We start from the raw sequence: 27,054 nt of genomic DNA, 5'->3' as shown, positions 1-27,054 counted from the left end.
CCATTCTCTAAGGACTTGATGGGAATTCTGGAAATGAAGTTTGCATCTTTCACTTCCTCTTTCCAATCAATTGCCCTCAAAAACATTGCCCCTCTGGGGTACACTATAATAATATTTATCAACGGATAATCTAGTATCTTTACATCACTCAAAAGTAATAGAAAGGCTTAATTCAATCCAAGAATCTCTAATTGGTTGAAGGGAGGTCTCTATAGTATCCATCTCTCTTTGCAATAAAGCAAAACACACCTTTTATACCCAAGACTCATGAAACTGGCAAGAAAACTATTGATTGTAGACACCATTTCCTACCAATACAGTGATCTCACCAAGCTGAAAGGAAGACCGTTCACTTATGTTAAATCTGTAACTTCGATATTATACTGATCTGATTGCACAAGATCATTCAAATCTATTCTTGCATAAAAGGCCTATTGATACTTGCTCCTTGTATAAAGACATGATCGGCGTCTCCCTTGGGTAATGATGTTTAAGTATGAAACTAAACTTAACATTAGTTAGTTTGTTAACAAACATAATCATCTTCCTATGGCACCATTTATGAGAAGTCAAGCAAAGGCCGACCTAGATAGTGTCATGTCTCTTGGAGGGACATGCCCTTTGGTCACCTTATTTATGTAGGGTGTGGTTGAAGGTTAAGGACACAATTAATAGAAGTATGCTTCTTAATCAATACTGCCCTAAGACAACTTGCAGAAGTTAAAAGCATTTCTAGAATTATATTTCTCCATTCATTCAAGACTGTATATTGAAGATTATCTACAACAAGCATAGAAAAGGTACAATCTAAGTCTGATTCATAAAAAAAATTCACAAAAACTTTATATGGTATCAAAGCTCTAGTAGTCGAACCTAGGCTCTGCAAATTAAATAATCAGATTTGATATATATCTAGCATCATTCTCCTATCCTCAATGCCACACACAATCAGACCCAAGGACGGGCTTGATGGGAAAGAACACTTTGATGCTTGGAAATTCAGAATCATGATTCTTAAAAAAAATGATGTAAAAAAATTTGTTTATTCAGCATCCAGACAACTTGCTATTGAACCTCATAAAACTATCTGGAGTAAAAGAAATAGGAAAGCCATACAGATCATATTAGATGGAGTGAAAAATGAAATAGTACCCATGCTAACAAAACATCAAACAACATTTGATATGATGAATGTATTATTAGATGCATATGAGGTTAACAATGCAACTAGAGTTCTCGCACTAAAAAGGCAACTAAATCATGTACAAATAAAGAAGGAAGAATCGATGAATTCTTACTTCCTAAGGGTTGCTAGTCTAAGAGATGAACTTGCAAGTATAGTAACCATCATTAATGACACAGAACTAACACTGATGGCTATAGATGGACTACCAAATTCATGGGAAACACTCGCACAAGGAGTAAGTGCAAGAGACAATCTTCCTGACTTCAATAGACTTCAATAGACTGGACTCTATATCAGAAAAAATCAATGGCGAAGTCACCATTAGTGATAATTCAACATATTTCGTCAAAAGAATTGGAAATTGCATCTTGAAACTAAAGTCAAGTAGTTCTCTTCTTCTCAAAGGAGTACTCTATGTACCAAGAATAAAAACGAATCTAATCTCGGTTACAACACTTGAAGATGATGGACATAATGTTGCATTTATGGACGGTAAAGTAATAACCTGGGCTAAGAACTCCTCATTTAAGAAAGCAAAACTGAGTGGTCAAAGAAAGGGGTACTTGTATGAATTAAATTCAGAACCTAGTCAACCCATTTAAGCCTTAATTCATGAAGCTGCTAATATAAACAAACTATGGCACAGAAGATTAGGACATCTAAATTTCAAAACCTTATCTACTATGGAGAAGATGGTTACTAGTTTACCTAACTTAAATAAAGATCATTCAAGCATATGCAAAGGATGCACTCTGGGTAAGAACACCAAAAGTCCATTTCATGATAGCACTAGAAAAATTTAAAATGTTTTGGAATTAATCCACTCAGATTTATGTCAAACTATGTATGTTCCTTCTCTTGGAGGATTCTGGTACTATATACTTTTTACAGATGACTTCTCTAGGAAAACTTGGATTTACTTCTTAAAATGTAAAGAAATAAGAAGAAATCCTTGAGAGATTTGAAGAATTTAAAACCTCAACTGAAAACTTATCAGGACTAAAATTAAAACTCTTAGGACTGATAATGGAGGGGAATACACCTCAGATTTGTTTAAAGAGTTTTGTAAAGAAACAAGAATTAAGAGGAAGTATACCGTTCCTATAACCCACAACAAAACGAGGTAGCAGAAAGGAAGAATAAGACAATTATAGAAGTTGTAAGAGCTATGATATTTGATCAAAATCTAAAATATTATCTTGGGGCAGAAGCCTCTTGTACTATTGTCTATATTCAAAATAGAAATCTCCACTCCTGCCTTAGAGATAAAACTCCTAAAGAAGTCTTTACGAAGGTTAAACTTAATATAAGTCATCTTAGGATTTTTGGGTGTCCGGTATATATACATGTTCCAAAAGAAAAGAGAACTAAGTTAGACCCTTCTGGGAGGAAAGATATTTTTGTTGGGTATAGTGAAACATCTAAAGCATATAGGATTTTCATACCTGGTCAGAAAAATATTGAACTTAGTAGGGATGTAATTTTTGAAGAAGATTTTGCATTCAAAAGAGTTCTAAGTTCTGAAGAACCCTCTCCCTTACCTAGTTCTGAAGGAAATATTGAATTTGAGTCTCAGAGAGAGAACATTGAAGAAATTGAAGATGAAATTCAAAACCTCAATCTTGAAGAAACCAAAAATTCTAAGAAAAGATCACTTTGGGCCATTAAGATAGTAAAGGAAGCACAAGACTTCGCTGCACCATCTAGAACCTTTAGAGAAAGCAAAAGACCCAATATATTTTCTAGTTATGCAGCAAACATGAATGATTTCTCTAAATCAAAACCAACCAATGTTTCAGATGCTGCTAAACATATAGTTTGGAAGGATGCCATGACAGAAGAATACCAATCCATTATGAAGAATGATGTTTAGGAAATTGTTCAAGACCTGAAGGAAAATCTATTGTTTCTTCCAAGTGGATATTTAAAATCAAGCATTGAAAAATATAAAGCCAGATTTGTAGCCAGAGGATTCTCCCAAAAAGAAGGGATTGATTATGAAGAAACCTTTACTCCTGTTGCCAAATACACCTTCGTAAGAACAGTCCTAGCTATTGCAGCATCGAAAGGATGGAAAGTACATCAAATGGATGTAAAAACAACATTTCTAAATGGAAAGATTACAGAAGAGGTATATTTGGAGCAACTTGAAGGATTTGAATCTCATAACCCTAAATTTTTTGTTTGCAGGCTCAAAAAAGCTCTAAATGGGCTTAAACAGGCTCCAAGGGCATGGTATGAAAGAATTGATAAGTATCTCACTGGCTTAGGATTCTCTAAGAATGAAGCTGATCCAAATCTATATTATAAAAGGGATAAAGATGATATGGTAATTTTGATACTGTATGTTGATGATTTACTAATAACAGGTGATGATCATCTCATAGATCAATGCAAGAAAAATCTAATCAGAGAATTTGAGATGAAATATTTAGGACTCCTTCATTACTTCCTAGGACTGGAAGTATGGCAAAATTCTGAAAGCATCATACTCAATCAAGGAAAGTATACATTAGACATCTTGAAGAGATTTGGAATGTGGAACTTCAGGCCTATGTCTTCCCCCATGGAGACTAATTTACATAAACTTAAGGAAGCAGCAATAGAATCACCTTCCATAGATTCTACTCTTTACAAACAGAGAATTGGGTCCCTTATGTACTTGGTAAATACAAGATCTGACATTTTCTATGTTGTTAATGCATTAAGTCAGTTTATGTGTGAGCTAAAGGAGATTCACCTAGTTGTAGTCAAACACATCATGAGATACTTACAAGGCACTCTTAACCTTGGGCTCAAGTATGAGAAAGTTGAATTAGATGTACATGGATACACAGATTCGGATTGGGCTAGAAGTGTTATTGACAGGAAAAACAGTTTAGGATGTTGTTTCAGTTAAGGCTCAGCAATGATATCATGGATATGAAGAAAGCAGTTTTCAGTAGCACAAAGTTCCACAGAAGCCGAATACATTGCAGCAGTGATGGCCTCTCAGGAAGCAATTTGGCTTAGAAAGTTACTTGTGGGATTATTTGGTCAAGCCATTAATCCTACAATTATTCATTGTGATAATCAGAGTTCAATCAAGCTTTCTGTGAATCCATTTTTTCATGACAAGTCTAAATATATCAAAATTCCTTACTGTTATGTAAGAGATATGGTAGACAGGAATACTGGAAAATTAGAATACATCTGCACTACAAATCAAACAGCAAATATTCTCACCAAACCTCTTTCTTGAGTAAAGATAGATCACTTCAGGAAATACCCAGTATGATTGAATTGTAATTCATTTTTATTCTTTAAATTATTAATAAAATAATTTTATTGTCAAGCTATTAACTGTTATGGGCTCCACCATTTGCATTCATTATTTTAGAAGTGACTATCTTTGAGATAATGAACACTTGTATGAAAGACATTATGAGAGATGACGATCTCTTAGATAATGTGCTAGATAGTAGAGATCTACCGTCAAATCTAGATGAGTTTAAGATCACATTGTGATGTAGACATTGTTATGCCTATGAGTCATAACTTGGATAGATGAAGAATTTAATTATTCTCTGGATGATTATCCTGTACATTGTATTCTTTTCGATATTGTTATCACTAGTATCAGTGACATGACATATCACAAGTATAGTAATATGACATAGTATCATGAGTTCAATGATACCACATGCTAAGAAGATTCAAATAGATATAAAGTATCATACTATGCTTATTCATCATAATTGATGATGCTAGATATGTTATCTCTCAGTATTATTGTCAAGTGAAGAGGTAGTGCACAAGATCATTCAGATCTTTTCTTGCATTAAAGGCCTATTAATACTTGCTCCTTGTATAAAGACATGATTGGCGTCTCCCTTGGGTAATGATGTTTAAGTATGAAACTGAACTTAACATTAGTTAGTTTGTTAACAAACATAATCATCTTCTTTTGGTGCCGATTATGAGAAGTCAAGCAAAGGCCGACCTAGATAGGGTCATGTCCCTTGGAGGGACATGCCCTTTGGTTACCTTATTTATGTAGGGTGTGGTTGAAGGTTAAGGACACACAATTAATAGAAGTCTGCTCCTTAAATCAATACTGCCCTAAGATGACTTGCAGAAGTTAAAAGCATTTCCAAAATTATATTTCTCCATTCATTTAAGACTGTATATTGAAGATTATCTACAACAAGCACAGAAAAGGTACAATCTAAGTCTATTTCATAACAGAATTTTGCAGAAACTTTACAGCTTAGGGAAACATGCAATTTTTTGTGATCAGCACTTCTTCATCTTCTATGTAGGTAAGAAGGGATGTTTAGAGACTGCAACTGAATTAGTGGGCAAATTCATTTTATTTTCTTTGTGGCTCCGCTAGTATAAGCACTTTGTTTTCATTGATGATCCAATCGATCAGCCTCTTTCTTTTCCAAACGTTGCTATAACCCTTGCTTATCTGGGGCTGGACACATTCCCATCCCTTTTATCAGCAGGGCCCATAAAGTGAAGTTTCACTCAAGAATATTAGCTATTCTTTGGCTGTCTACAACAATTACATCTCCAAATATATCCCCACCTCCAAAAACTTGTAAAATTTTTGTGTTATGTCTCCATAAAGGAGATCCTTTATCAGGTTTGAATTTGTCATATGCTTCCCTAACGCTTGAACTTTTACTGACTATTCTTGCAATCTGATTTCTTGCTATTATCAAAAATTAAATAAATTTAAATAGGAAAAAAAAAAAAAAAAAACACGAGCGTGCAAGTTCAAAATAAAGATAATAACATATTATAACAAAGAGCTAAACTTGTTTCTTTACTTCTTAAAACAAATGAAAAAAACTACTTGAAAAACTCATCAAATGAAAAAACAAATCATTAAAAGAATCAACAATAGGGTCAAATACTTAACAGTAAATGCTTAGATCTTCTTTGTGGAATCTATCTGGCATCCTAGAAACGATCCCCTTTGAAAATAATCACCTGCCCTTCAAAATGCAGAAATGGAGACCAAATGAGAAAAGTATGAAGAAGTGAACAAAACAAAATGTTTTAACAATGAATGGCCTCATATTGAGCCGTTTTAGGGTTTGGGGGTGTTAATGCAGACTAAAGTCAGAGTATTGATCTTAATATGAGTTGAAGGTGAAGTCTAATCAATATTTAGAAATATGAGTTGAAGGTGAAGTCTAATCAATATTTTGAAATACTGATTATGAATTTCAGGTCTGAATGATATTCAATCTAGAAGAGGAGAGCATTAATTGATTACAATGATTTCTCTCTAGACTGATCGGGTATGGATATAAATTCAGATTGTAGAGGCATGTCAATGAATAGACATGCCTCTACATGAGTGGAGACATGTGCATTCATTGGCATGGCATACCTTTCCATTTAGCAAATGTATTATATTACCTTTAACACTGCCTATTTAATTAGGCAATAACAAACCTTAATCAAGGCAAATATGATTGGTGATATAAATAGACTCAGGTCTGTCATAAATAAGCAATATTTTCTCTCATATCGATTAGTAATCGATACCTATAATCAATAAAATAAATTGAAGAATCAGATTTATACATAGAGATAAAGATCAGATTTAGTGGATGATAATATAATTATTTGGATTCCAATATGTATGTATTAACATAAGCAAAGTATAATGGTATGTATGCATGCATGTTAAATACAGATCAAATAGTTATATTATCATCTAGCTTTATCTGAACAAAGTTATTATATCAACGCTCCCTCTTAGCTAGGGAAGATAAAGAATCCAACCAAGTATATATATCACAATAGGCTCATCTATTGTGAGAAGAGATATCACCTATCTCGTGATATCTGAATGATATAATAAGCTCAAGAATATCGTTACATGACATTCTTCTTATATGTATCCAAATTATGGTATGTGCACTAACATCAAGTCTCATGATGTTTACCATAACCAATCATGGCATATGCACCAAAATCCGCCATGATTTATCTCATAAGGAACATAATGATCTTCAACTGATATCAAGTCTCATGACATCTATGAATATGTTCAAGAGATACTTAACTATCATAACATGTCCACGAATATCAAGTCACATGATATTCATCATGATAAAGAACTCATCATTATAAAGTCTTCAGCTTACAATGTTAGATACAAGTGTACATTATTTAAAAGATCGTCACCTTTCAATAATGTACACAAGGGGGCCCATTAAGTCATGGAGTCACACACATGACAATCAAAGATTTTACACAAAGTCACAATGGATTCTCTCACATGGTGTTGTCATGGCATCACAGGCATGACATCCACCATGAACCATATCAGAGGGTGGATACACTATGGCTCAATCCATAGGGTGAAAACAATGGCTTTCACCTCAAACTTCTCTCTCAAAAGAAAGAATATGAAAGGATAAAAATAATAGATCATTGATGTTGAAGTTCCCTTTCCGCTAAGGCTTCATTCTCCAACGCATCAAGCTTGTCCCAAAAGTACACAAGTTGTAACATATGAATTTTATCGGCTGAAATAAATTACTAAATACTGAATAAAAGCAGTTAAGAAAGAAGCACACATGATCATATTACCGAAGTAAACATTTTTTAACACCTTCCAATCCATTTCATGTGAAAATAACTAAAAAACTGAACTAACTGATCTATACAACATAAACTAAATCATTTCCATTCATTTCATGGATTATTTCTTAATTACAAGAAAAAAATATTGCATGATAAACATTTGAAAAGAAAACATACAGTCCTGGCTGAGGTATCTATTGATGTTGTGCAAGCCTTGGCTTTTTGGTAAGAGGAAAAGCATTGACTTAGGCTTAACCTCCCAACCACGGACCTTATTAATCCCCACACAATCTTTTATGAAGAAAGGCCCTCCCTACCTCGAGGTTGGGTTGGGGCACTTTAGTCTAACCATCTGAACATACCAGTGTTTAGAATGTTCGCTCAGTAATAGGCGAGCAAGACTAATTAACTGGCACCACCGACATCTTGTAATAAAAAATAGGCAAGCATGCCTCTAAAACAACCTTGGCCAAGGATTTAGATGGGTTCTAGCACTTGATCACCACCGCTCAACTTGACAACAAAGTACAAATGGACAATCATTAGCTTACTCGAATGTGTCATCAACTTATATTGACCTCAGATATTAAGGTTATGATTATGTTTCTTTTCTTTGCAAGGTTTTCTTCCTGTTCACCCTTTTCATTGGCAACTTCATTCAGGTGAGCCCTTGAAGAAAATAACTCCCCTTTGAAAATAGATCATCTTGATCTCAAATCATGTGAGTACTATAATGGACACTAGTAAATTCAGTCCTTACAATTTTGAAATGCTAGAACAACTTTCACAACAAAGGTAACTCAAAGAAGTGCATAGCTCCTAAGCAATTACGCATCTAACAACTCTTCCTTATTTGAACAGTAGTCAGTTTAGAGAACTCGAAAATCATAAATGTCAAGTGAACCTGACTTAGACACACATTGATGTTGTATGCTATCATAAAACCCAATGCATTATTAAAGAACATGTCTTCGGGTACATAGACAAAATTCATAATATTGAAATCAGATTGTTGTAGAGCATGGATATTGATGCAGTACAAGGCAGGAGAATCCCCAAAGGAGATGTCCAAGCCCCCAGTAAATAACCACAAAACAGAAACAATACAAAAGTACAAGTTCTGATACCAATTCACAATACTTGATTTATAAAATAATTGTTCACATGCAATGTGTCTAGCTATAAGGCCTTTCAGGTTTTGGCCGAATACAAAAGCAATTACAAAAACAATTCTGCAAGATCCCTCAAGATCCAATCCAAACACTAGCTAGTCCAAATCCACACACTGGTAGAAACCTCCAAGGAAGATCTAAATTTGTGCTCGCAAGCCCACCAAGCAATCTCCTTGTTTCCCAAGTCTCAGCTACTAGCTCTTCAAAGTTCGCTCCTCTGCCACATCCTCTTCTCCAAGTTGGATGATTCTGACAAAAGACTCCACAAGACCCACTACTTATACCCAACTAAGCCACAGGTCGGCCTAATACATTACAAATTAAATAAACCCTTGCATTAAATGCACATTTATGCCACAAGTCGGCTTACAACAGAAATTAAATACATATAACAAAATTAAATGCCAAGGTCGACTCCCAATAGTAATCGACTCCCAAACAACTCCAGGCAACATAGAAACTGAGTGTCAGAAACAACCTCCGAGCATCAACAAACCACAGGCACAATCGAGCTCCACCAACTGCCAAGTAACCAAATCCCTTCATTAACCAAGTACCCTTATTGACCGAGCTACGCAGTCAACATTGCAACCAAGCATAACCAAGCCATGTAGTATAAACCGAGCTCCTAGTGTGTGTCAAGTTCCTTCAACTACCGAGTACCACCAGAAGATAACCAATAATGCTAACTCTAACCAAGCACCTCGGTTAACATTGCATCCAAAAACTACTCAATAATGACCGAGCCACCATCTTTCTTTAACCAAGTCCCCTAATTCCAAGGCCAAAACACACCAATATGCAGGATTGCCAACAAGCCTAGGATGCTCCTACATCAAATATGGAACTATAACTGGAGCATAATACAAAATCATATAAATCAAATGCATTGATAGGGAGTGCACTATTGGGTGCTAAAACACAGAGCTCATAACCTAGACGATGTTTGCTTGCTAGCTTAGGTGGTGCTCCAACTGCACGACTTGGAAAGACTCTTGTATTATGGCAAAGGTATGAAATGAGATAGAAGCCAACGCTTGAATGTGAGAGTGGTTCCTCCCCCAAATCATGCTATGATGTAATATATATGATACCTTGCAGCTCAATGAGCCACGGCCTTTTCTTGTTCGTTCAAGGTAATTGCTACAAGATCATCGGTTTCAAGCTACCGAGATTAAAAAGAAGAGAGAGGTGGCGCCAAGTGTATTTGGTCGTTTCACATGGAGAAAAACTATAAGTTGGATTAATAAAAGATTCTATATTTAAATCATATATATATATATATATATATATATAAATTTTAATTGATTCCATCATGTTATCATTATATCTTAAGTCGCATCTATCAATTTACGTACAGCTATATACAAGTGTAGTTTGCAGAATTACGATTTATTTTAACCTCATATCCCCTTGATATATACGCATGTATATATTTATACGTATATTAATAGGGACGAACTATAGAAACTATTTTAATATCATGGTGGCACTATACATTTATATACATATATTTGTGTATATATATAGGTGATGATGAAAGAAAAAATAGAGACGCCATCATAGGAAAACAAAGGTAATGGTTCTAAATATGAATTTTTGTTACTGATAGATATAGATGTTTCTCCAAGTAGCTCATGTCTGTCCAGTGATGTACTCTATTGAAGTTGCTAAATCCTTATCAAGGTAGTTAGAGGTCATACCTGGCGATAGACAAATGGACTAGAATAGTGCCCCATCCCTTGAATCCCATTTAGCAATGCTTTCTCCCCTTCATCTACTCCTGCAATCACCCATGCAACATTTCCACAATAATACCAAGTTCTTCCTTTTAAATCAATATTAGAATATAACACAGATAACTGTAACAACAGCTAACTACCATCATCAAGTTAAAATATAACAAGCAACGATTAACTTCCATCATCAAGTAAATATAACAAGCAACGGCTAACTACCATCATCAAGTAATTATTCAAACTAACGGTTAATGACCAAGTTCACATGAGATAAATGACTAACTATATCTTCCCTTTTCACATGATGAAAAGAAAATTAAGGCTTTAACTAATCATCTCAAAGGCTATAAATTTATTTAAATAGGTCAAAATTTTGGGATGTAACACAGGTCTTCTCTTTAACATGATGCTTGGCGAGAATGTCGATCGTTTGTTCTTCGGTGATAATGTACCTCAACTGAAACTTAGAGAAACCATCTCAACATGGCCTACTCCCTTTGAATCAGTATCATTGGATGTCAACAAATGTAGATCCTCTAGCTGCTCCCTCTTGTCATATAAAGATATCCTTCTTACATAATTCCAGTCATAGAAGATAATTTTCTTCAACAAACTCGCATCTTCTAGCATGATCAACATATGATTAAGATCCAAAACCACTTTGGAGCTACAGTCCTAAGATTTAGTCCTCTACAATGTCTTGGTAGCATACCTACGCACCATTCTTCTTTTCCTATAAGAACATCTTTGGAGACAAAGGAAAAGATTAAGGCAAATAGCTCTTATAGTAGACACATATAAAAGAGTGACTACTATAAGCAAATAAACGTAATGTTCAAAAGATAATAGATACTTATATGCATATCAACATCCTTGATACAAGTTGCTCCAATGAAGGTCCATCTAAACATAAAGCACCTCCATATAAGCATTTATCAAACAATTTAAGTACATCATTCTCAGATAATTTTAGAGACATCTCCTCTCCTCTTTAAGGATGGTTCAAATGATGCTTAACATATATACATACACACTAGAAATCATGATATTTAAGTGTGATTTTCTTTTCACTGTCAAAGTGCAAGCTTTGTCACATCCGTCTAAAATTGGATTATCTTCTTCTGTAACATAGCCTGTTACTCAAATCTCCCTGCAGATCACATTATCCGTTTGGTCTTCAAGTTTGTGAGCAAGTTCACAGAACCTTGATCTTTTTTTATTTTTCATTGTTCCATCGCATACTCACTCCATCAATCACATTTCCTCTGGGTTTTATTTTAATGATACTTAAAAATTAGGCAGTCACAAGCTGCCTATAGGCAGCCTCCATCCAGCAACCACTATCCTCCTCTCAAATTTTCAACGGTAAGGAAGAAAATTAATAAACAATCTTTTCAACAAACATCCACAATATAATGCTATCAGCTTACAAATTTCCAATTGGCAATTGCTGTCCTTACTCGTGATATAGTAAAATTTCCGTTGGCAGAAACTATGTTGACAATAATTACATCTGCTGCCCAACCATGTATATGCAAGTTAAATTGTAAGTTAAAACATGAATTTAAATGAGCAAATTAAATAATGAACATGAGAATAATTGTAAATATCATCCGTCTTTGTTAACACTTGCATTAAAAGCATTCTTCTTGGTAACTCATATGCACCAGAAGTGTTGAATTGACTTATGGCATAAACTTAAGGAACAACGGCAGAAAGTCACGACACTAACAGATTTGCAATAACGTTGTTGCTTAGAACTTCCCATAAGTAGGAACAGAGATTTCTCTTCTTTCCCTTGAACATAACAAAGTAAAACCTATGAATTAAACTGTTTATTAATCAAAGCACATGCTTTAAGTTCAAAAGGGCTCTTGCTCTTGCTTACAAGAAATACTCGAATGTTTGCAGACACTACCAAAACAGGCAAAATATTAAGTCATAATTGTGTTGTTGTAATTACTTTATCAGCACATACCTGCTTCATTCTTCCAAATGCACTCATCAAAGCATTATATGAGTGAACATCAGCAGAAAGGTCAAACTTTTTTTCGATTGCCTCAAATGTTTGAAATGCTCTGTCAAGATCCCATATGTATGCACAGCCTAAGATTACACAGTTGAGTGCAGCCACTGATTTGTACAGAGGATCTGCAGTGCTTAAATTCTCTAACTGGAAATAAACCTGAAGGCAAGAAAATATATATTCAGAACAAAATGATCCAATCACACATATAAATGACCAAACATATATAAACTCTTTCTCGAAAGAGATTAAAAAATGTTAAGCCTTCACCAAATCAATAATACATCACCAATGTTTAAGAATGTTCTAAACCACTTATAAATATAAATCCCGGACATTATTGTTACCACTGGGTTATGATATCCTAGATTCAAGGCTCTCTGAATTTATTTCTGTTTGTTTTTATGACACTTAGCATTTTGTCTTTATCAGGATCTTTACTGTCAGGCAGCTATATTACTAATTAGCAAAGAAAGTAAGTCACCAATTTCAGTTAAATGGCAGGTACTTGAAAAACCAATTAAGATTCTATATGCAAATTCAAACTTTTAAAGAAGTTTGGTAATTAAATTTTGAGACTGTCTTATCTTGGGAAGGTATGGAATTTGCCCAGATTATTGAACACATTTAGTTGTGAATTGCATACCTAAAACAATATCTAACTACAGAAAATTTCATTTGCTCAATTTTTATAATTATTAATAATAACTCCTAACAACAGAATAATCTAAAATAACTTCATGTCTGTGAAGTAAAGACCTTTTAAATACTGACAAAACAGTAGGAGTTGTCAATTTTATGCTCCCAAGATTCATTCAAAGACATACTCAGATTAACAACATTAAAAGAATATTGAACTCACATAGTTCAAGGCCAAAACTGGCAGGACATTAATAAAGCTAAGAAACTGATAAGATTAAAATAAAACTTTATTTTGCTGGTCCTGATATAGGCATCTTCAGTTGGCAAATTGTATACTCAAGCTTCCATTATATGGGAGAGCAGGTATTTCAGTCCATTTTTTCTCTGCTCTGTTTTTCCCTTATATCCATTATGGCTCCCCTTATTAATACAATATTGTTGATTTTTCCTCTCTTATCCTTATGATTATCCTTGGCTTCCTCTTCTAACCTCAATCAATAAACCCATGTTACTATCTGGTCTGTCTTGTTAGCCTGTTTCTCAAATGAGGAAAATGGATCTCATGAAACACAATTAGCAATTTCAAATTTTCAAATTTGGATTAAACAAAGTATATCTAAGTTCAAACTCTCCCATACTATAACAACTTTAAATGACATGGATTTTAACACTCTTAAATAGTTTAATACTTTTCAAAACCTCCATTAAAGAAGAGATAATAAAGCAAAGAATAATTATATAATGCAGACTAAGTAAAATGATATTCCTAAATTTTAAACTCAAGACATAATCTAAGGCTTTCAAAATCTCAAAATTATGAAATCCTAAGATATTAAATCTCAAAATTAATTCAAAGGCTTATCAGTCCTCAATTTTCAGAACTATATAATTGAGGCATAAATTCAAATTCTAACTAATAAATAATAATCAAATAAAATGTCTGCATCATTTAAAAATTTGTAATGATCTTCAATAAAATCTAAAACAAGTCTAATGAAAATTCGCAATCCAATAGTGTTTTAAATTGACTCTCCTTGTAAAACTCTGTACTTATCAGATGATCTGAACTCAGGATTAGATGAAGAACTTATTCTGCTAATTTTCTCTTGATATGGAAGATGCTAACAAATATCTTGGCCAAGAAAGTCATTCCTTTTGCAGATTTTTACCTATCCAAGGTGACTAATGGAGATATCAGACTCGTATCGGATCAAAGGCAAAGCAGTTCAAAACTATCAAATAAAAACAAGCAAGGATGTTATAAGAACAGAAGCATCTAAATGGAAAATAGAGGCAAAGATGTAATAACATAACTATTTGTAAAGATGGATACTCTCTCAAGTAGTTTTGAGCAACTAGGGTATGCCACTTTTACTCTCTGTATAATATAGGACCCCTTGGTCCCTGGCAAGACTGGAGATTTTCTTTCTCCGTTCTTTCCTATCAATGCTTGTTTGAACATAGACTTTGTATTTGTATTGTTAATATAATCTATAGGGCTTCAGACTTTTACTGATCAAACATAATAATAATAATAATACACACCAATGCATCAAAGTACAAGTCTCTGTTTTGGGCTTGGCAGTTCACTCATTTTTCTTCCCCCAGTTTCAGCATGGATGGCTTTGGGATGGGTTTGGCCATCCATGAGGAAATACAGAGATACATATAATAGTACAACCACCACTATGTAACTCTAATTCAGGAAAATTTTAACATATTGAAGCTGACAGGCTCTTCTAGGTCCTTAACATAGTGAATTTGACATGGAGAATATGCCTTCTACAGTTGTACTTGTTTAATACAACAGTTTTAACAAGTAGAACCTCAGTAACTCCTTTTCCAATGATGTTCACCCTGACAACCAATTTTTGGAATTCCATCCATGATTGATGTACAAAATTAAATACAGAATCAAGAACACAACTGAAAATGATAATTCATTGTCAAACCATAGATGTTAAAAGATGAATCAAAATGGTTTAGATTATTTTGTTAACATTTAATTGTGGAATGCTCAGGAAGTAAAACAAAGATAAGAAGTAATAAAGCTAATGAAGAAATTGCTGTTTCTGATATTTCAAGCCAAATAAAGTGAAATTTTTTCTCTTCCTTTGACATAGCACAAACCAATTTTAATATTTCCTTTTTAAGATAAGCACAATTAATCCCTTTAAGGCCATAGGGAACTCCATTGCATATGGCAATTTTCATTATTTTCCCTCTTTTCTTAGCTGCAGACCCTTCAAAGTTCAAACAATGTACTAATAGGGTTTATTAGATTTTGTTAATTTGTGGTGGGAGGTGGTGGGGTGTGCAGTGGGATCATTTAAAATGCCCTCTTTATTTATTGGAGACCTGCAGATCCTTTGTACAATGCACTTTTAGGGTTTCTTAGCTTTTTCAATAATTTTTGGGGCTCTTCAAGTGTATCCTATTTTCCTATGTTCCCCCAAGTTTCCGGTACGGGGACGGCGGGATGGGTTTCCGGGATGGCAAATTTTTTTGGCGATTTTGGGGACGGGGGGGGGGGACGGGGACGGCTATATATATAGGAAAATTTTAAAATATAGTATATACATTGAAATTTGTAAATATACATGTCATTCATATGAAACTAAGCACAAAGTATGTCATTTAAATATTATAGAACCATAACATACAACATTTGAATGCCATCTATGAAATAATATCCGATTTTAGTATTTTAGTATCCAATTCTCAAAATGCATATCAATACAATATCAGAGAACACTAAACAATGAACATTAAGTTATTAACCATTGTCAATATCATAAGACTCATAATGATAAGCATGATAAATCATAAATCTGAAAATCAAAATCAAAATATGCCCAAAGCTATAGGCTGCCATAAAGTAATAAGTATCATATAATCAATATATCATAATCATGTTCATGTTCAACATAAAAAGCAAAACATAGAAAATGAAGCAGACTGCTACTCCTATTTTGCCTCTACTAATCCATGGCATCAAAATCAGAATCCTCCTCACTATCATCCTCCACAGGAAGCGTAGTCTCATCTAATGGAACCCCAACCAGTCCTGGTGCTATGTCCTCCTCATCTCTCTAGGCCACATCCTCAGGCTCAACATCCCATCGCAAAGCTAGTGTCTACCTATACTCTGGAGTCTGGCGATCGGCAAGTTGAAGAGCATGATGCACTGTCACTAGCTTCTCCGCTCTTTTAGAGGTAAGTCTATTCCTCTTGATAGAGTGGATATATGAATATGTGGACCAATTCCTCTTTGCAGCTGAAGAACTAGCGACCTGTGAAAGGAGGCGACCCGCAAGTATCTTTAACTCAGGTGTATCTCTCCCATGCCAAGTCCACCATCCAATAGGATCCCTCTGTGCCAAAACAACTCTATCCAACCTTGCTTGTGGTTTACCCAAGTTTGGGTCATGAAGGTTGGTGAAGTCAAGGAACTGTGCACGAAGAGTAGAGGCATCTTGAGCTGAATACATCTTATCAATTGCTTTTGAGAAGCCATCCAAAACCTCAGGATCATCACATGGGAGGCCCCTTCCACCCAACTGTGCATACCATTTGGGATTTAGAGCAAATGCTGCCATATGAAGCGGGGTATTCATTATGTTCCACCTCCGCGTCACAATAGGCCTAATATGCTCCTCATAAAAGCCCAATGTAAGATCCTTTGCCGCAACAATTCTCTTCATCTTGCCCAACATTCTGTCAATAGTCTCATCGATCTCTCCTAAACTAGGAGCATCAATATCAACATATTTAATGACATCAACAATGGGTGCTATGATAGAGCAAATGTATCTGCAAGATCAAAATGCCAACAAAAAGAAAAATCAAAATTAGAATTTTAAGAATTTTAAGATTATTAGTAGGAAAATCAGCAAGCAAAATACTAATAGTAAATTTAAAAACCAACAACTTACTTCATTGTGGACCACCAACTCTCATCAAGGATCCTTTGCCTCACCGCTTTTCCTTCAGTGGACTTAGAATGAGACCATTGTCCCCACTTTGGATTCACCACCATCAATTGAAGGGCCTCATACACCTCAATCATCCTCTCCATCAAGATGAAATATGTGCAATACCTATAGCAACAATTAAAAATTTAAAATTTAAACTTAAACATTAATGATTAAAATTTAAAACAAAAAGCATCACATGTAAGTAAACTTATAAATAATTTTTTTAAATAACTTAAAGTTAAAACAAACTAAAAGTAAACTATAATTATAATTGACATACCTTGTCTCGGCTGGTTTGAGGAACTCCTTCTTAGAGAAGGACCTGAATAGAGCAAGTGAAGTGTGGTGGTTGCAAATAAACATTTGCACTTCTCTAGCTTCTAGCACCGCTTGCTTCACCCATTCAATCTTCCTTATGTCCTTCAATGCATTGTTCAAGGAATGAACACAACAAGGGGTCCAAAATATGTGCCTATAAGCACCCTCTATCATCAAACCTGTTGATTTGCACACAGGTGCAGAATCTGTGATAACCTGTACAACATTAGAGGGCCCAATCTCCTCTATGGCATCTCGCAAAATGGTGAACTGAAAATCTGCATCCTTCTTCTTTCCTGAGCAATCTATGGCTCTCAAAAAATAAGAGCCAGCAGGGGATGTGACAATGATATTGATAAGTGGCCAATGTCTAACATCGGTCCACCCATCCATCACAATAGAGCAGCCTGTCCTAGCCCAAGTGCGTCTCATATCCTCAAATAATAAAGCAACCTTTGAGTACTCTTCATCTATGATAGTGGTTCGTAGCTTATGCTCACCGGGGGGCACAAATGAGGAATTCATGCTCATAATATCTTTCACCATTTGTTTATAATAAGTGGAACGGGCTACATTATATGGGATACCATTAGCAACAAAAAATCTACCAATGGATGCCTCACACTTCTCCTTTGCCTGTGCATTAAACATACTTTCCACCGAGCCCTTCTCACTACTACTTATCTTTCTCTTCCCTCTAGACCCACTAGGGCTGCCACTAGTACCAATGGCAGATGAAATATGCCTAGATGATTGTGAAGAAATGGATGGTAATGTCACTGTTAAATTTTGCCCCTCCATTTCAACCTCTAAGTGCAATCTTTGACATTCTAATTTTTGTTCATCGGTTAGGTTAGGACAAGCTTTGACTCCTTAGCATGTAACAACTAAAAAATGTGACTTCACTCTTGTATAGCCGCCCCTAAAATCATCAAGACAAACATGACAATCACACACCCTAGTCCCTCCCGAATTCTTTTTATCTTTTGGCCTAGGTGTGACATATTGGAGAAGAGGTTTTTTCCTATTGAAAGGACCTTTTGCAAAATTCTTCATAATATCGGAAGGGCATTTAAACAAATCAGCTTTAGGATTGGGTTTTTGCCTAGTGTCACTACTAACAACATCAACCTCTACATTTTCTTCTTCACTACTACTAATTGTACTCCCACTACTGCTCATTGTGTTTAAATATGCAATTGAATAGATATATGAGCTGAAACAATGAAAAAATAAAAAAAAATCAGACTTTGCAAGCTACAAATTTATTAAAAAAATGATAGATGAAAGTACAAAGAGTTTTATACTTACTTGGTGGACAAAATAGAAGATCAAACCCTTGGTCAAGCTCTTGGAAGCAAAACTATTATCTCCTCTACACTTGCAAAATGAAAACTTCAGCCGGCTGCAACATAAAATGAAAACCAAAGAATGGTTAAAACAATTTAAATGTGTTGAGTTATATACATTTTAGTGTTTTTGGAGGAGTAGGGCCCACTAGCCGACCAAAAAAGACAACAAATTTTTTTTTATGTTTTTTTTTAAAAATGTTTTGAGCTTGCAAAAAAGGGGGACGGCCTGCCGTACTCGGTATGGTCGGGGGACAGCTAGACATCCCCTTTCCGTACCGGGACCGGCTGGCCGTCCCCCTTTTGTCCCCCCCACGTCCCCAAGTTTCGGGGACGTTCCCTGCAAAAAAAAGGAATTTGGGGACGACTGGGGGACATCCCATACCTGTCCCCCCGTCCTCGAAACGGGGGGTTTTAGGTCGGGTACGCGTCCCCGGGGAACATAGCTATTTTCATTGAACCCTGCAAGTTCTCCCCAGGTTTGTCCAAGGTCCAGCATTGGTCTCAGCCTAGCCATTCAGCCCAAGTAAATCTGAGATGTGCATGGGCCAAATGGCCAAAAGCTAGGGCTAATCCCAGATCCAACATCGATCTGAATTAGAAACTGGCTCATGTTTGCCCAGTGTTTCAAGCAAACCAAATAACAAAGTAAAAAAATATGATTAACACAATCTATTGTCATGATAAATCACTCATCCATCTATGATATGTATTTCATTTCACACCTAAAAAAGGCAGCATATTTGAAGAAAGAAAAAAATCCCTCAAGATGATCTGCAATTACAAGCAAAGATCCCAACTCAATTTTCTAGTGAATTGAGATTCTAACCGTTAAATGAAAATCCATGAGAAGCAATTCCCCTTATTTCTTGACTATAAAAGAATTCTCAACTCTGAAGTGCTCCTTTAGTAAATTCAATCTCCTGCAAATGGTCTAATTCTATTGTTGAGCTGGTTTCTATAAGATGCTTAAGCCTTTAACATGACACCATAAAAGAGAAAACCCTATTGTGTGTGTGTCTATATATATATATATATATATATATATACACACACATTTGTTATTGATCTTAAGAAAGGTATGTTCCCAACAAATCATGATTTCTTTGAAAATACGTGGATTTTGTAATGTCCCAATTTCTAAACAATATTCTAGGAACAATGTACTCATGAGATTATTTTGAAAATATGGTAGATGCTTTCACAAATTGCTCTTTTATTTTTTTTTTCAATTTTGGATGTACCAATTAATATTTTTCAGATTCTTACAAATTACATCTCTCTCTCACAATTTTAAAAACATTGCTTCACTAATCTTCCTTGGAAGTCTGTCTGTTTCTGATGCAATCTCTGGGCAAAACATAGCTTCTCTTAGACAGTCCATTGCAGCGACAGATATTAGCTGTGTCTGGTATATAAAAAAATCGGAGTATTGGAAGTTTTTGCAAGGGATCATCCGGCCGTGCTTATAGTTGGAACATCAGAACTCACAAGCGAATATTAAAGTTTACTATTATCAGGCTATTCTGAATGATGCCCGACTTGGAGGCTGTCTTGCGGGAAGAGAGATAGTGGCGATGGTCACAAATATTTCTTAAATGTAAGCGACAGGCTTAACATTTTTATTGCACAGAACTATTGAGGTTGTGAAAGATTTGTTACAAGCATAGCACCGTCCTGAGACAGATTTTCAGGCGAAGTCAACATCGGCAATTGCTATTTTGAGAAAAAAAAGTGTAGAGTTCTACGCCAGCATAGCATGTGCAAGAGTGGCAGGTCGGGAGTTATACTGTGTGAGGTGTTATTATTTTAAACATAGCTGTTGTTATGTGCTATCGGGTTGCAAATAATAATTCCAGGATTCCTCCTGCGGGAATATTATCAGTCGTCAAGTTTGGAACAGTTTCATGCATGTGTAGACTTCTCATTTGAACCGAGGATGAATGTAATAATAGCATGAGGAGAATATTGTGCAGGCATTTACACCAACATTTCTGAAGTATCCATTTGTAGGGTGCAAAGTTGTTAGGAGTTTAATATTCGATGTCAATCAGAAAGAATTGCCAGTTTTGCGTAAGTAACGTCATTCTGGACTGGAGGATATCAATTTCAGTTCAAGTGCACATACAGAACAAGAATCATCGGTCATCACAGGTTACTGCAGGGTTGCGGTTGCTGCTAGTATGGGTCTGCAAGGTAGATACGTCAGTTGAAATCATTACAGAAGAACTGTCACCTATGCACTGTGTTCTGAGTGGTGGAAGACAATCAACTGTCCCTAAAAGGTTGTAACAGTTTCTATTTGGTAGACTCAACAGTGTGGCAATTTTTATATGCTAGAGACCAGATTCGAATATAGCTGGGAAATTAACTAAGGGTACAGAGTAGTTTGGATGCATACATCAAGTCTATAGCAGTTGGACAAACAACCTGAATGCAAATCCATTAAAAAGAACATAGAGAGAAAATGACAATACCGCTATTCTTTGATGAAATGTCCGAATTTGAAAACAATTTTTTTTGATAAAGACGTGAAAAGGGATTGGTCATGAATATTTCTAAATATTATTTTTGCTGAGCAATATTTGCCATCATTTGTCATGTTTCAAAACTAGAGGATATGCTCTTATTTTGCTTGTAAGGCAGTGATTCAAGGGGTTGGAAATATTGAACTAGAACTTTGGCTGCCCTTAATTTTCTCTTCGTGATTAGTTCTGTCAACCAACAATTTTTAGCAATGGGAAAAATAAACAGTTTGGAAAAAATTAGGAAAGATATTGTCAAACTACAGCAACAATTAGCCTTGAATTTCCAATCTGATATCAGAGCAGAAGTACTTGATATGTATGATGAGGATAACAGACTTCCTTCACAGATTCAGAAAAAATTACCATTCATGGATTATGTTGACTTTCATCCAAAGCTGCAAAACAAGACTGATATGGCAAAAACGAAATATTATGAATTGGCCCAGGATCTTTTTACAAAAGATAAGTGCAGATATTTGTACAAGAAAGACAATAATCAGTCTATTGGTGATCTTGAAAAAGAAGACCAACCAACTACAACACCTTCTCATGATCATGTAGGAGATGTTAAAAGTGGTACAGGTTTATTAATTGGTAGTATGGAAGTAGATGTCTCTTGCGGGGCTGAAGACACTAGTGCTCTTGATAAGTGTGTTGATAAAACTTTGGAGGAGATTGTCCAATCAACCAATGATAAGGACTCAACATCTTTTGTGAGTGCTGATGCTGATTTTGATTCAGACTTGTGGGTCTCTGACTTTGGTATGGATTCTCCTTGTGATGCATTTATTTCAGAATACAACGCTGCCCCTTATTCTTTTTCACAATTGCCCTCATTTGTTTTCACAATTGAGTATAAATGATAGCATTGATGCTATGGATACATATGCTGAAACACTTTCTCCCACCTCCTACGCATTTGATTCATCTCATACACCTACTAGTTCACCTTATTTGGAAAGTCAAATAAAAGTAACAAAACATAAAATTATTGCAGCTCTACTACACTTTCATAACATTTATGAGATGGTTGAAAAACACTTTTGGAGGGAACAATTAGAGAGAAGACAAAAAGGACTCAAAGAGGAGTTCTCACATTTGCAGGTAATTAAGGAAGGGATGAGAATAATGAAATCAGATTACCTACACTTTCTTCCAGATCGTGATCATCTCTTTGACCCTGCATATATTTACTCAGAAGCACTGAAGAAGAAGGAAGCAAAAGTAGACATATGTACATATGAACTCATGAATGCCAAGGACACCCTTGAGGCTACTGTAGTGGCATTTCATGAAGTTGAAAATTAGATTGCTGAGTTAAATCAGAAATTAAGCTTAACATGCTCTAATTCAGCCCAACATTCAAAAATGATAGTTGAAGAGGTTGTTAGTGATGGCAGTGGGAAGGTTGATCAAGTTGTACAAGATTCATCCACTTGCAGGGGGCGAATTGCATTGTATGATGAGCCATTAACAAAGGTTGGAGTTATTTATTGTGACTATACAATGAGGAGTGCTCATCACTTTTTGTTTGATCCACATGTAGAGGAATTGATGACGCGCAGGTATGGGTTTGTAATGTCCCTTCTTTGGGGACATTAGAAATATTAAGAAGGAACGAATTTATAATATTAAATTTGACTATGTAAGCCAGAGGTTTATTATTAAAGGTCAAATTAATATTCTCTGTGGTCACAAGGGGACGAGAAGAGATAAGACGAAACCCAAAAAGGAAGTCGAAGGGTCATCGTTGCGAGAATAAAAGGAGATGAGGCTCCTCCCTTTGCATGCTTGGTTTTATTATTCAATCCAATTTCCTCTCTTGTAAGAGTATCAAAAAGCTTTAGCTTTCAGCTAGTTGGAGGACGTAGCCCCTCGTGCTAGCAGACAATGGACACAAATCCATTGTCCCAGGAAGCATCATTTCAAGTGTTTCAGTAGCGCTTACAGATTCTTATCTTAGTGTTCGTTTCAGTAGCGCTTACAGATTCTTATCTTAGTGTTCCAATCTGACTGTTAAATCTGTATTTAGGATTGGGGTTTTGTATTAGTTATTGTATTGTTGTTGTATAATGCAATAACGTGTTTAGGAGTGTTGAAGGACTACTGGTTTTATCCTACTGATTTGTAATACATTTTCATATGCTTGAATCTTTCATAACATTCCGAGGCAGACGGATTTATTTGGGAAAATACTGGTTTCTTATTGCTGTTTGTATTATATCTGCCTATGCTTGGAATTCTGAATATTATTCTGAAAGGAACAGGCTATTAATTGGTGAAGAATTTTCTAGTTTAAACATCATATTGTATTCTATTTTCCTATTTCTGAGTTTGAATATTATTATTAAGAAGAAGCTTGTTAAACATCTGTCAGCTATCGTACTGTATTCGTTTGTGATAGAATACATCTGCAAGGTTTTAGTTCTAGTTATTCTATTTTAAAAAGAAATCAGCAAATATCCAGGATCAGGATATTACAGGGTTGACTTAGGGATTGTGTCAAATTAATATTAATAAGTATTACAATAATAGATAAGTCGTCTATTATTAGTTAATGGTTATCTTGTAAATATCTTAAGCTTTAGTTTTCTTTCGTTTTTTGCTTTCTCTAGAATAGAATGTCTCTTCTTTTCTTTCATTCTTTTGTATAAATTGACCTCTTGGTCTCTGTTAATAACAAGCAAGTATTTACCAATTACCTCGTAATATGGTATCAGAGCTAATACTTCAAATTTTTTGAAAAAAATTATAATTTCTTTTGGAAATTATTTGTTTAATTTTTTTGAAAACATTTTCAGTCAAATTTCTCAAAAACCCACCTAGGGTTTTCTACCTGGAGAAATTCGACTCTGACTAAAACTCAAGCTAGGGTTTGACCCCTCTGTGCAAATCAAGTGTTGAAAAATTTGCAAGTTTTATACTCTCCAAATCGCGGATTTGTTTGCGCATTTTTTGGAAACCTGTGTAATTTTTCTAGAAATCGTGGCCGAACTCTACAACATGCGATTTTTTTTGGGATAAACTCTAAAACCCGCAATTTGTTGGATAAACTCGCGATTTGTCATCCTCACTTCAGCTCGTGACATCCTCAGAAGTCGTGTTTTCTTTCTAACGTTTTTTTTTTTTAAAAACAACTTTGTGTCACGTCTCTGCAATTTCCTAAATCTGCCTGTTTTTGGAAGGTAAAATCTAGAACATTAAGCATGACTGGAGATTTGTGCATGGTCAGCCTGCATCTGGACTTCAGTCGACTATAAAAAAACCACCATTTTTTACAAAATCGACCTTCATTACTACTGGCTAGGTTTTGCCCGAAACCCTGATTTTTGGGGTTAGAAATTTTTTTTGTTTGCAGATTCTTGGTGGGTTTTTCGAGAGCTCAACTAGGTTGTCGTCCGATTTTTTTGAGTGCCCCATTTTTTGTGCCTCGATTTTTGAGCCAACAGATCCAAAAAGCGACAACAAATTTCTTTTGGGTTTTTCAAGCTCTACTCTGGGTCACTCTCCGATTCTTCTGGGTCTTCTGTATTTTTTCCTCAAAAAACATGTCTTCACAAATTTTTTTAGTTTTTTGTTGAAAAACGTGTCATGGCATCTCTGAAGAATATTTTGCTCGAGCATAATTCCAAATTCAATGGTCGCAATTATGGAACCTGGAAGCAATGCATCATCACAATCTTTGAATATCGGAACACCGATCAACTTGTTCTAGGTGTTACAAACCGTCCGACTTCTCCGAGTCCTAATCAAAATACATGGGATCTGAATAATTGAAAGGCAGTAATGCTTCTCAAATTATCCGTGGCTAATGATTAGCTTTCTCGGGATTTCCATCTGGCAAGACAGTTACTGAAATCTGGACTCACCTCAAAGGTCTTCATGAGACTTCCGACAAGAGCAGAGCCTTCTTTTTGAAAAACACTTTGTTTTCTATTGTCATGGATGAGCGCACCACACTCCAGGCACACTTGAATCGGATTCAAGAAATCCGTGATCGGCTACTAGCCATCGGTCGCAAGATGGAGGAAGAGGATATTGTGGTAATCACTCTTCAGAGTTTACCAAAATCCTATGAGCATTTTATCGAGACTTTCAACATCACATCTACTGGTGTTGATCTGAAGTTCACTTATCTCTGCACCCTGCTACTTCAACAAGATCAGTGGTAACAACAGTTTGGTAGCAACTCCAGTTCCACCTCCATTGAGCAAGCCTTTGTTGCGAAATCCTTTCAGAAGGATAAGGGCAAGTTTCAACAACCATCTCAGCAGAAGTCTTCTGCTCCAGCGTCCGATGGTACGAGAAAGAAGAACATTCAATGCAACTACTGCCACAAGTTTGGTCACATGAAGGTTGAATGTCGGAAACGCTTAGTTGCCCAGTCTAAGCAATCAGGTACGCAACCCAAAGCGAACAGTGCAGAGTACACTGAGTAGGCGAAATCTGCCTTTTACGCCTTTATGGCTAAAAGACCTACAGATCATGTGAAGTCCTCTACCTGGTACATTGATTCAGGTGCCTCTCACCATTTCACTCACCGCAGAGACTGGTTTACTGACTATCAACCTTATTCAAATTCTGTTATTTTTGGTGGCGAAGAAGAGTACACGGTTGTTGGTAAAGGCAACATTCAAATTCAGTCTGTTGGGAGGAATCTTATATTCCTTGATGTGTACTACGTTCCAAAGATGGAACTAAATCTACTCTTAGTTAGTCAGTTGCTGCGACATTCTCCACACTTGGCAGTCACCTTCAATTCACCATTACTAATCGGGCGACTAAGTCTATTGTTGCAATGGGTCTTGAGGATCATGGTCTTTTCAGACTTACTGATTTTGGTGATTCTCAGGACTTAGCTATGTCTGCTCGGCGATCTTCTATTAGCACACTTTGGCATCAGCAATATGGGCACTTAAATGTGCATTATCTCTCATAGCTTGCTCAGAATGAGCTTGTTCTTGGTTTGCCAGAGATTCAAACTCAACACCTTGGACTTTGTGATGCATGTCAAGCTGGGAAGCAACATCGCACACCTTTCCCCAATGGCAATTCTTGGCAAGCTTCTCAGGTACTTCAACTTGTTCATGCCAATATCTGCGGCCCTATGGCCACTCGTGTTCTTGGGTCCAGGTATTTTCTATTGTTTGTAGATGATTTCACTAGAAAAATGTAAGTGTATTTCCTTAAAAAGAAATCAAATGCATTTACTGTATTTCAGAAGTTTAAACCCTTAGTTGAAAAAGAGTCTGGGAAATCTATTATTACTCTTAGATCAAACAATGGGGGGGACTTTTGTTCTAATGTTTTCTCCAGCTTCATGGATACACATGGCATCCAACGCCAGTTCACCACACCCCACACGCCACAACAAAATAGTGTAGTTGAACGTCGGAACAGGACAATCACCGAGATGGCTCGTTTCATGCTCGAACACAGACATGTTCCGAAACACTTTTGGGCAGAAGCAGTTAGCACTGCAATTTATCTATTGAACCGGTCATCCACAGTGGCAGTCAAAGGTAA

At 35.7% G+C, this 27,054-nt stretch overlaps 2 protein-coding genes across 7 annotated transcripts in view; both read right to left on the bottom strand.

Annotated features, from left to right (window-relative positions):
- Positions 1-27,054, bottom strand: part of LOC149567130 (Tetratricopeptide repeat (TPR)-like superfamily protein) — a 93,881-nt gene that overhangs the window by 6,249 nt on the left and 60,578 nt on the right. For 4 of the 6 annotated variants that reach the window (XM_089820324.1, XM_089820328.1, XM_089820326.1 and 1 more), the window contains exon 4: positions 12,667-12,873. In XM_089820324.1, coding sequence (XP_089676450.1) covers positions 12,667-12,873 — 207 coding nt within the window. Of the gene's footprint in view, positions 1-6,095; positions 6,167-10,652; positions 10,733-12,666; positions 12,874-27,054 lie in introns of those variants that run through there. The other 2 variants (XR_016362348.1, XR_016362347.1) reach the window with 2 other exon arrangements.
- LOC149567131 (uncharacterized) lies at positions 16,197-18,898 on the bottom strand. The gene is made up of 3 exons (XM_089817455.1): positions 17,614-18,898; positions 17,292-17,456; positions 16,197-17,169 (listed from the first exon to the last, which is right to left on the bottom strand). The coding sequence occupies exons 1-3, from the start codon at positions 18,450-18,452 to the stop codon at positions 16,494-16,496; spliced, it is 1,680 nt and encodes a 559-aa protein (XP_089673581.1). The 5' UTR covers positions 18,453-18,898; the 3' UTR covers positions 16,197-16,493.

This window comes from Cupressus sempervirens, chromosome 3, assembly GCF_028749045.1.
Source record: "Cupressus sempervirens isolate cs-2001-9-10 chromosome 3, ASM2874904v1, whole genome shotgun sequence".
Taxonomy (NCBI): domain Eukaryota; kingdom Viridiplantae; phylum Streptophyta; class Pinopsida; order Cupressales; family Cupressaceae; genus Cupressus; species Cupressus sempervirens.
This window is presented reverse-complemented; position numbering and strand designations above follow the sequence as displayed.